This window comes from Macaca nemestrina, chromosome 17 (genome assembly GCF_043159975.1).
Source record: "Macaca nemestrina isolate mMacNem1 chromosome 17, mMacNem.hap1, whole genome shotgun sequence".
Lineage (NCBI taxonomy): Eukaryota > Metazoa > Chordata > Mammalia > Primates > Cercopithecidae > Macaca > Macaca nemestrina.
The window spans coordinates 44,287,912-44,299,461 of NC_092141.1; the positions used below are offsets into that span (position 1 = coordinate 44,287,912).

At 55.5% G+C, this 11,550-nt stretch overlaps 1 protein-coding gene across 1 annotated transcript; it reads right to left on the minus strand.

Annotated features, from left to right (window-relative positions):
• Positions 1-934: 934 nt before the first annotated feature.
• Positions 935-11,171, minus strand: LOC105485125 (growth arrest specific 2 like 2). The gene is made up of 6 exons (XM_011747326.2): positions 8,811-11,171; positions 6,428-6,669; positions 5,462-5,569; positions 4,239-4,335; positions 3,419-3,671; positions 935-2,824 (listed from the first exon to the last, which is right to left on the minus strand). Exons 1-6 carry the CDS (start codon positions 9,193-9,195, stop codon positions 1,270-1,272), a joined length of 2,640 nt encoding a protein of 879 aa, XP_011745628.2. The 5' UTR covers positions 9,196-11,171; the 3' UTR covers positions 935-1,269.
• Positions 11,172-11,550: the final 379 nt, after the last annotated feature.

Genomic DNA, 11,550 nt, shown 5'->3' on the forward strand with positions numbered 1-11,550 from the left:
TTGCCTGCTGAGCTGCGTGTGGAAGGAGGGTGAAGGTGGTGAGGTGGCCCCCAGTCCCAAAGCCCAGGTCAACAGGGAGACCACCGGTGAAGAGTTTGGGACGTATCACCTTTCCACCTAACCCCAAACCCTCCAACTAATTCAAACCATTCAGAAGGGAAGCAGAACTTCTCCCCTGCCAGTCTGGAAAATTTCCATAATGGGACTGAATCCCAGCTTCTCCGTCTGCGTCTCGTCCTTCCCACTCAAGGCTGAGACTTTGCAGCCTCTCAGTCATAACTTCTTGGATGTAGATGTGTTAGGAACACTTTCAGCCACCCGTCTTGTCCCTGAGTGATCTCAGGACCCAAACTCCAGAGCAAAGCTTTGAAGTCTTGGGCAAGGGTGCCTTCCAGGAGCGTGTGTGTTGAGGGCAGGATGTCTCTGTCCGTGGTGCTGACCCACCAGCCACTTCCAGGAAAGATGGGGCTGCCTGTAAAGACTGGCTGAGCCTCAAAAGAGGAAGCCTCTCTCACCACCAACTCCTTCCTCCTAGTCCCCATCTCCTGCAGTGGGATAACATCTGAAGCTATACCTCCCCGCACCACCACAGTCCTAGAGGGGCTCAAGAAGCTAGGGGGAAGGGGGAGGTGGGCTCAGTTGTTCACATCTTTAATCCCAGTGCTTTGGGAAGCCAAGGCAGGAAGATCGCTTGAGGTCAGCCTGGACAACATAGTAAGGCCCCATCTCTAAAAAATAAAATAAAATAAAATTAGCCAGGTGTCATGGCACCTACCTGTAGTCCCAGCTACTTGGGAAACTGAGGTGAGAGGATCACTTGAAGCCTGGGAGTTCGAGGCTGCAGTGAACCATGATAGTGCCACTGCACTCCAGCCTGGGTGACAGAGCAAGACTCTGTTTCTAAACTTTAAAAAAAAGAAGCTGGGGCTCAAGGTAGAATCACATGCGTTTAATAACTTATGGGAGTTATGGAAACAGGTGGGCATGGCCAGGGGCCAGAGGCCAGGAGTGTGGGGAGATGTTCTGAGGGAGAGTCATGAGATATAGGATGGTCTCACTGCCCCGGCCTACCTCTGGAGTTGGAGTGAGAGCAGTGGGTTGCCCCTTTGCTCAGATGAGCAGATGGAGTCTATATTTGTCTTCTGACCCACTCCTGCCCAAGGCCCTGTGTGGAGATGAGGGAACGTCCCTTCTGTTCCCGCAGCTGTGAATCCAGTGTATACATGGCCATTCTTTTTGCTTCCCTCCTCCCCGACACGTTCATGTGCCTCAGACCCAGGACTCCTCCTCAGGTGGAAGTGGAGCTTGATCAAGCCAGTGAGGTCGCAGGTCCTCTGGAGTCTGGGGCCTGCTCTCCAATGGAGCGGCTGGCTCTTTCTCCTTTCCTTCCTCCTCCTCCTCACCTACTGAAGCTCCGTCCACCCGGGATGCCTCCCCTCCCTTGCTGCCCAGCACAGCTCTCAACAGTCTGTCCCTGCGGGGCGGCCTGGCTGGACGCAGGCAGACATAGGCCAGTGGCTTGGGGATTCGTGAAGGCTGCTTCTCAGGCCTGTGGTCTCTTCGGGGCCGGATCCTGGGTCTCAGCTTCAGCTTGTAGATGGACGGGACCTTCTTGGGCTTCCGGAGAGTTCTCCTGCCCTCACTTAGACATGCCTTGACTTTGTCAGAGTTGGGGTCCAAGGGCAAAGGTGTGGAGGCCTCCGGGCTGGCAGACGCAGTAGGGGCCGAGCAGTCCTGCCCTCCCTGAGGTGGGACCTTCCTCATGTGGGTGCCCTTGGCACTCAGGCTTGCCTTTGTGCTGGGCCCACTCTGTATGGCTCCCAACTTCCCTTTGAGGCTTCCCGGTCCTGGGGTAACAGCTGGCTTAGGGGAGCCAGTCGGGGCTGCCTTCCAGGCTTCCAGGTCCACTTTAAGGAGGGGTGGGGGGCCCTGAGCCAGTTCTTGGATGACTTTGTCATAAGGACCCCCAGGCTCAGGCCACCGCCCACCCAGGCTGGGGACATAGACCCCACTGCGAGGGATGACCCCAGACCTTGTGCCCTGCAGACAGGCACTCCCGACTTCTAGCAGCTTCATGTTGCCCAAAATCTCCTCTTCAAGGCTACAGTAGATGGCTTGCTCCTTGTTCCTGCCCAGGGGCAGAGGTGTGTACTGCCCCTCCTGCTCCTGTGGGCCCAGGTCCCGGGACACTTTGGCCTCTGCCATGAGCTGGATGTCCAACTGCTGGTCCTCCTGCCTCACTTTCACAGAGCAGTCCCCATGCGTGGACCCAGCCAGGTCCGCAGTGACGGCCCTTAGTGGAATGGGGTCTCTCCCAAGTTCTGTCCCGGGACTTATACTTGTAGCACCAGGAAAGCTCCTTCCTGGTGTCGGGGGGTGAGGAGAGGGCAGCCGGATGGGGATCTTGGTTAGGTCTTGGACAGGGGTTGGAGAACAGACAGACTCTGGCTCCCTGAACTGGAGGAACGCACCCTTGGCCTTATCCTGGAGTGGCAGCCTGAGGCCCAGTTGCTCGGCTGGGCTACAGGAACGAGGCAGGGGAGATAGTCCTCTTGCTGATATCCCTTTGGTGGTGGCCTCGATGTCTCGGAGTCTTTGTGGGGTGGGGTTCCGGGCATCAGTTCCCTGGCTGTCTGTTTTCTCATGAACCCAAGATGTGGGAATCCTTCCCCTGGGGAGTCCAGGGGGGTATCTATCCACCCTCTTTCCTGACAAGGTGCACCGTGGGTCTCGGCCCTTTTGGGAAGACGAGGACTGGGGGCTGGGTGGGCTGTCCCCAGCTGTCGGCTGCCTCCAAGATGGGGTGAGAGACCTCTCCTGGCACCTGAAAGGGAGAATCACAAGGCTGCAAAGGGAGACTCCTCAGGCCGGCAGGGTCATCTAGTGTGGTCCCTGGCTCGGGGAAGTGACGGTCTTTCCCCAGTGAGAACACCCAGGGGGCTCGACTTCACGCTGAATGAAACCTATGCTCCCTCTCCTCCCTGCCTGCCTTGAAATCCTCCTTATGACAGTCACTGCCTAAGTCTATGTGCCCTTGTTCCCTGTGTAGCAGATAGAAGGAAGCCTGATCCTGGCCTGAGGTGACTTCAGATCCTTCGAGGGATGGCCCCAGACCAGTTGCAGGGCAGTGGAGAGACAGAGGGGAGTGCATGGGTTGTCTTAGTCTGTGCTCTACCGTGAAATGGTAGGAAACCTTGAGTAAGTCTGTTCCATTTCTGAGCCTCCTCTGTGAAATGGGAAGGCATATGAAGTAACCACATTATCCCAAAGGTACTGGGTGTGCTTCTGGTTCCAAACACCTGTGGTCTCGGGATAGAGTCACTGCTGGGGATCTGCTCCTCTTATCTTGGAGTGTGGTGGCCTCTGAGAATGTGCACTCCAAAGGAAAAAGAGCCCCTTCCCTATCTCTTCCCCATACCTCAGGAATGGTGCCATCTCTCTGGACGCCCCCGTCCCTGCTCCCCGTTCCCTGCGGGGTCTGGGGGAGGATGGGGTGGGGGACCTCAGCCTTCGGCCTGAAGAGGCATATGTCTTCCAGTCCACGGGGGGTGGCGGGCTCTGTGAGCGGCTGATGGTCATCGTAGGCTGGGTCTGTGAGGGTCCATCCTGTACCCTTACTTCATGCTGCACTGGTGGGGCCAGGGGCTTCAGGAAGTTGCCTGGCTTGTGTGCTACCAACAGTGCCCCGGAGAAAGGAGAGGAGAGAAGAGTTCAATTCCTGCTGATGGGGCCCATTGTTCCTCCCCCAGTGGTCCCATGCCCCACACCCCACACTAAAAACAGTGGGACCTACAGTGGCAACACCAGAGTTTCTTTACAGGAGGGGCTTGGGGACCCAGCTGGGGGATTTGTTTAAAGCTATGTTTGTAGTGCAGGTACACAACTTTCCCTTAGAGCATGTGCTTATTTGGAGTGGCTGGAGGCATTGATGGAGATTATGGAAGAACTAAAGACCTTCCAAGTCACACTTGGTACCAACACTGTGGATCCCAGAGCCAGACCTAAGCTCTGCCAAAATGCACCCTGGCCAAATGCTGCTTCTGCGTGTGTTGCACACCATCTTGTGGTGACATTTAGTACTGTACTGTGCCCAACTACTGCCTTCCTTCCTCCAGCCTCCCCACATACCTCTTCCCCCTGGAGATCAGACATACCTCCCACCTCTGCCTCCAGCCTCCCAACCCAGAGTTACGCCTTTTCAACCAACCCCGCAGGGAGAGGACCCTCAGGGGACTCACAGAGGGATGTGCAGCGGCAGGGGTCATGTTTGTCCAGATAATGGCCCAGCGTGTCCCAGCCGCCCCCTACACGTACCATCACATTGTTCCGGAGGATCTGAGGGGGCAAGGGTGAGGTTGAGGGCAGGGCGGAGGGCAGCCTCTCTTCCTGGACCACCTTGCGGGCTTCCGGCACCCACTCGGGGATGCTCTCATCCAGGTACTCATCCACACATAGATGTATGTGTGTGCCGTAAAAAGGCAGCCCAAATCTCCTCCTCCATGACTGGCATCAGATAACACATGCGGTCAAGGGTGGGGGCCAGGCTGAAAGCTGTCCCACAACTGGACAAGGGATCCCAAAAGCATTGCAGAGGCTGTCCCCAGAGCGCTCCTTTCGCTGTAAACAGTTTTGCATCTACACATGCCTGTGTCCAAAATGGGACCCTAATGCCACTGGCTTTGCCTCTGTGGCCTGTGTGGGAGAGCCCATGGGAGTCCTGATCCCACTCCACCCTCAGGCAAGTTACATGTCTCTTCAAGCTTCAGCTTCCTGTCTTGGAAAGTGGGGCCACAAGTTCTTGCCCCTATCTGCATCACAGGGCTGTTGCCTCAGGTCTAGGGGAGGGCCCAGAAGGCTGGCTCTGCTCCCAGGTGTGGCCTGTGCCCCAGGAAAGGGCTGGGCCATGACCCGAGCTGCTAGCCATTCCCGTGGGTACAGACCATTTCTGGTGAGGCCAGGTATTGGGATGGAAGGCACATTTCAGACCTGTGCTGCTACTCACTGCTGAATGTACCCCCAGGCAAGTGGTGGGGGTGGAATTATGGGGTCTGTGTGGCTGGGGCCATGCACTGAAACCAAACTTGGGGTTCTCAAGCCGCTTCCTCTAATCAAGCCTGTGGGTGGAGTGGAATGGAAAAGTGTGAGCACCCTTCTCCATACCCCACTCCGCCTGAGAACACGCTCTAGACTGGGCCACGGTGGCAGAGAGGGAGGGTGGTGGCTCTGGCTGCCCTGATGGGAGGAAGAGATAGTCTTGTCACCTTTGCCAGGGATCTCCTGGAATTCTCCCAGGGAGAGAAGGAGAGCTCCAAGGCCTGATGGCTTGGGGTGAATGATGACTTACTGTCATTGCCATTAAGCCTGAGCAAAGTCCCATATTCTGGGGGACTTACTGTCATTGTCCCAAGCCTGGGCAAGAAACACTATTCTGGGGGTCCCTTGACCGCCAGCCTAGACTTACCCGGATGAAGATGAGGGTGTTGGAGTCACCCACACGGTACTTCCCCTCAGACACTTTGACCATGGAGAACTGCACCGGGCACGTGCAGTGGCTCACAAGGTTCTGCACCTGTGGGCGGGTGGTGAACTCAGCCCTCTCTTTTCCCCACTCTGGGTCAAAATGGGGGGCCTACCTGCCCCCACAGTCACCCCTGAGGTTTCTGCTGAGGTCAGGGCTGGGGGCTGAGAAGGAAGGAGGGAGTGGATAAGGCTGTAAATGACCCAGTGAGAAGAGACCTGGGTGGTCACCCATGGACCTACCTACCATGAGGTCCAGAGCCCTCATGGGTCAGCTGATGGAAGCAGCGGAGTGTCACGGGGGGACTGTGGGATCTGACAGGCTGGGGTCAGTGCCCTGCATCCACCGCATCATAGGCTTTTCATTAAGAAACCTGCCTGAGCTCCATTTTCCCCAGGGGTTAACCACACAGAACTAACTGCTGTGAAGCGACCCTCTGTGCAGACCCTGTTCCAAGCACTTTGTATGTGCTGGTTCGTTTAAATGAAGGTAGGTGCTGTTACTGTCCTCATGCTGCAGATAAGGGAAGCCAGACACAGAGAGGTTAAATAATTTGCCCTAAGTCAGGCAAGCTGCAAAGCAGTGGAACTAAGACTTGAACCAAGGTGTCTCAGAGAGTGCCACCGTCCGTGTTCTTGAAAACTGTCGCAGCAGAGGTTAAATGAGAGGGGCATCCAGTGCTGGGCTGGTAAGAATGCTTGAGAAATGACATGGCCATTAATTACTACGGGTGGTTAGGGTTGAGGCTCAGAGTGGAACCGTCCCTTAAGGCCACACAGTGAATTCGTGTCAGGGTGGACAGTGGAGCTCAAGAAGCGGGTGGATTAGAGGGGACTGGAGTGGGATTGGGGAGAGGAGCACGAAGGACAAAGGGAAGGGGGCCCTGAGGGCGTGTGCAGAGCCCCTCACCATCTGGTCCAGGTTCCGGAAGTGGCAGGGCTGGCGCCTGGGGGGAGCTGGCGGCAAGGGGTCGGGCGGAGGCAGGGCCAGTTCCCTCCGCACCTCCTCCTCGATCTCCTCCTCCAGCTGCACGAGGGTGGGCGCCGCAACGCCAAAGCGCCACGCCCGGCGGCCCAGCTCCAGCAAACACAGCAACACGTTCTTCACGTTCTTGCGCTGCACCAAGTCTTCCGTCTCGAACATCAGCACCTCTGGAGTGGAGGCGGGGAGAAAAGGGCAGAAGCAGCGTGAGCCCCCAGACGACCTGAGCCTCCGGGCAGGGGCGAGCGGGGAGGAAACCCTGGGGTCATCCCCGGTCTGGGGCAGCAAGGATCCTGACATGTCACATGGGGAGTGGTTTGGGTCTCAGAATCTTGGGGTCAAGTCAGCCCCCTAGGAGGGGTCTGGGCGGAATTGCTCAGGTGCTGGGTACAGACACGCGGCCCATCTCACAGGACAGGCTGCGGGTGGGAAGAGGTGACAGCAAAGCAAAGGCACCTGGAGACTGGCTGTGAGTGTGAGAGAAGGATGAACTCCACCTTCCCCTCTCCCCACTCAGTTTGCCTGGGTGGGTCCAGGAGCAGGAAGCGGTTTGTTCCACTTTCCACCCACGCCTCTCCCCTCCAATCTCCGCCAGGCATCTCAAACTCAGCTCCCACCCAGGCCCAACCAGGCACACTGAGGACATGCTCTGGAGCCAACCACTAAGGCTGGAGTCCTGACTTACTACCAACCGCATGACCTTGAGCTAGACCCTGAGCCTCAGTTTCCTCTTCTGTAAAATGGGGATGTAGTCTGTTTCATGGGGTTGTTGTAAAGATTGGATATGCTAACAGTTGTTAACCATTCACAATGTTCCGCACATGCAAGCATTCCTTAAAGCACTAGCTTCTATTAACCTTCCAATTCTGCTCCTCAGTGCCCAGCCACCAGCCAGTAGCCCAGGCCACACCCTTTCCCCAGTCTCACCCCTGCCACCTTTGGCCAGGAGGATGGCGCAACATCCAGTCTTATCCCATTCCTGGTTTCAAGGCCAAGGAGATGAAGGATCCTGACATGTCACTCCCTGAACTCTACAAGCCCCAGCATGACGGTGCCCCTCCCTGGCGTCATCCCATCTGTCTCCTCCTGTGTTCTCTCCTCATCCTAGCCCTGTGCCCTCCCCACCAGGCTCCCCCCAGTCATTCACACATTGTGCTTTTTCTGCGCCTTTGCCCCTGTCGTCCCCCCTGCTTAGAATTTCCTTCCTACAAAATTATATTTATTCCTTGAGACTCAGGCCAGCCGGGTGTGGTGGCTCACACCTGTAATCCCAGCACTTTGGGAGGCCAAGGCGGGCGGATCACTTGAGGTCAGGAGTTCGAGACCAGCCTGGCCAACATAGTGAAACCCCATCTCTACTGAAAATGCAAAAATTAGCCAGGCGTGGTGGTGGGCGCCTGTAATCCCAGCTACTCAGGAGACTGAGGCACAAGTAATCGCTTGAACCCGGGAGGTGGAGGTTGCAGTGAGCCAAGATCACGCCACTGTACTCCAGCCTGCGTGACAGAGTGAGATTCAGTCTCAAAAACAAAACAAACAAACAAACAAAAAAAGACTCAGGACAAATCTCCTTCCTTTATGAGGCAACCTTTCTCCGCCCCATTCCACCTAATCAGGCTGCTGTTTCCTCCCCTGCTCCCAGCACTACACCTCTACTTCAGGCCTTTAATTTACATATCTATCCCTTTGCCTCTCTCTTTTTTTTTTTTTTTTTTTTCTTTTTGAGACAGACTTTCCCTCTGTCACCCAGGTTGGAGTGCAGTGGCGCCATCTCAGCTCACTGCAACCTCTGCCTCCTGGGTTCAGGCAATTCTCCTATCTCAGCCTGCCACCATGCCCAGCTAATTTTTATATTTTTAGTAGAGACAGGGTTTTGCCATGTTAGGCCGGGCTGGTCTTGAACTCCTGACCTCAGGTGATCCACCCATCTCAGCCTCCGAAAGTGTTGGGATTACAGGCGTGAGCCACCGCGCCTGGCCTTCTGCCTCTCTTGCTAGACCATGAATTCACTGGGCGCTGGGTCTCTTTCCTCTGTGTCCTTGGCGCCCAGCAAAGTGCTCAGCACAGAACAGGTGCTTGATATATGCTTACTGAAGTAATCATCAGCATTTATCAATCATCAACATATTTATTTATTGAGAATTTACTATGAAGTGGGGAGATTGAGGCATGAAAAAAAGAGGTGGTTCAAGGCAAATCTAGAATGAGGACCCAGGATCCTGCCCCCCAGACCTAGCCTGTGCATTTGAGAAAAGATGAATACCCCCCAAGATAAGCATCTGGGATGGGGAAGGGGGTGCAGCGTGGTTACCTTGGATGCCCATCTCCTTTCGACACCACTGGATGAAGTTGGAGACGTTGTCCCTGGCCTGGAAGGTACCTGGCTGGGCGGCCCCATTGCAGGAGACCCCGACCCGGGGCATGGGAATCTTCTGGGCTCGGGCAGGTGCCTCAGCCAGGAAGGCCAGGGCAGCGTCAGTGACAGCGTTGGCATGCCGGCACAGCACCAGGCCCGTCTCCAGCACCTGCAGGAAGTTGGTCGAGTCGATGTCCAGCCCATAGAGGTCGCGAAGCCATTCAGCCAGGTCTTCCTTCATGGCCTCCAGGTACTGCTCGCTGGACTTGAAAGGCCGGATACTGCACACAGGTGGCTCTAGGGTCCTGGGCCTCCTCCTGCCTCCCGCAGGCTGGGACATGGCTGGACCCCAGCAGCGGAGGAGGTGGACACCTCCCCCCTCCCACTGCCACCTCTCTCCTCCCACCGCTGCTGGGTTTCGGCTGGGTTCTCCCTGATTCCGAGGTTCCCCTGTACTCGCTGAGAGCCCCGGACTTCCAATGCTGCTACTTGCCACTGGCTTCAGCCACCAGGCCAGGCCCAGCCCCTGCTCCCCCACATTCCTCAGTCCTTGCCACAGCTTTCCCTGGTGGCCCTGCAGCGACCTTGCTCTCAGGCTGCCCAGTCCACTCAGAGTTCACCCTTCTCAGGCCGGGTGGAGGTGAGGACACTCCTCTCTTCTCCCAGGGCTGGACAGATCAAGCTGGCTGCCTCCTACCCTCTGCTGGCTGCGGCCACGGAGCCTGGGGTGGCTGCCGGCCTCCCCACTCTGCTTTCCTCCCCTCTCCTTGGAGACCGCGGCTGCTACAAACACTCCTTGTTAACCCTTCCCAGCAGGCAAGGACTGCCCTGCAGAACAGAGGGAGAGGGAGGAGGAGAAGCTGGGGCTGGTTTGTCTCACGGGGCTGACCAAGTGGGAACTTTGGGGGAGTGCAGGGAAAGCAGGGGTAGGAGTTGCCATACCCCTTGGTGTTTAGTGAGTACAGGAGAATGGGAATGAAACAGACATAGCAATAGAGCACGACACTCATGAGTTTAGCCTTAAATCCTGTGTGACCCTCATATACTACCTAACCTCTCTGTGCCTTAGTTTCTCAACCGTAAAATGGGGACAATAATGTTTACCTCTTTGGTGTGTTGTGAGGGATAAAGGAATAATGTATGTGAAAGTGTCAGACCATTGGCCGGGCGCGGTGGCTCAAGCCTGTAATCCCAGCACTTTGGGAGGCCAAGACGGGCAGATCACAAGGTCAGGAGATCGAGACCATCCTGGCTAACATTGTGAAACCCTGTCTCTACTAAAAAAATACAAAAAAACTAGCCGGGCGTGGTGGCGGGCGCCTGTAGTCCCAGCTACTCGGGAGGCTGAGGCAGGAGAATGGCGTGAACCCGGGAGGCAGAGCTCGCAGTGAGGTGAGATCCGGCCACTGCACTCCAGCCTGGGTGACAGAGCGAGACTCCGTCTCAAAAAAAAAAAAAAAGAAAGAAAAAGAAAGTGTCAGACCATCAGAACTCACAGGCAGGCACAGGTCTGGGTGGGTCCCAGTTCTCCCAGCAGCTCTGTTAGCACCATGATCCCCGCTTTCTCTGAAGAACCTGCCCCACTGCCCACACTAACCATGTGATTGTGCTGGAGCAGGCTGTCAGTCATAATATCCTACCCTCATGGCCACAGCAATGCATTCATTCAACCAACATCTTGGTTGGTCACGGTGTAAGTGCTGCCTGTAATCCCAGCACTTTGGAAGGCCAAGGCAGGAGGATCACTTCAGGCCAGGAGTTGCAGACCAGCCTGGGCAACATGATGAAACCCTGTCTCTACAGAAATAATACAAAAAATTAGCCAAGCATGGTGGCATGCACCTATAATCCCAGCTACTCAGGAGGTTGAGTCTGTACTGAGCCATGACTGCACCACTGCACTGCAGCCTAGGCAGCAGAACAAGACCCTGTCTTAAAAAAGAAAAAAATCTTGAGCACCAACTATGTGCCAGGCACTACTGCAGGCCTGAAGATACAGAAATAAACAAAAAAGACCAGGTCCCTGACCTTATGGGGGCTACTTCCATGTTACCGAGTGGTGAATGACAGATAGACAAATAAATCTAAGGCCGGGCACCATGGCTCATGCCTGTAATTTCAACACTTTGGGAGGCTGAGGTGGGGGGATCACTTGAGCCCAGGAGTTCGAGACCAGTCTGGCCAACATGGCGAAACCCCGCCTCTACTAATACAAAAATTAGCCAGGCGTGCTGGCGGGCACCTGTAATCCCAGCTACTCAGGAGTCTGAGGCAGGAGAATCACTTGAACCTGGGAGGCGGAGGTTGCAGTGAGCCGAGATCGTGCCACTGCACTCCAGCCTGGGCGACATAGAGTCCATCTCATAAATAAATAAATAAATAAATAAATAAATAAATAAATAAATCTATAGTAAGTCAGATGGTGATCCATACCAGGGAGACAAATAAAGGAGTAAAGGAGGCGAGGGTATGCATGGAATTTTCTCTAAGATGCTTAGAGAAGGCCTCAGGGATAAGGTGATAATTGAGCAGAGACCTGAGAGAAGATCAGAAGCATGCTCTGCAGCTGTCTGGGGGAAGAGTGCTCAGGCAGAGGGACAGCCAGTGCAAACACTCTGAGACCCCCATCTCCACAAAAACTTTTTTTTTTGAGAAGGAGTCTCACTCTGTCGCCCAGGCGGGAGTGCTGTGGCAA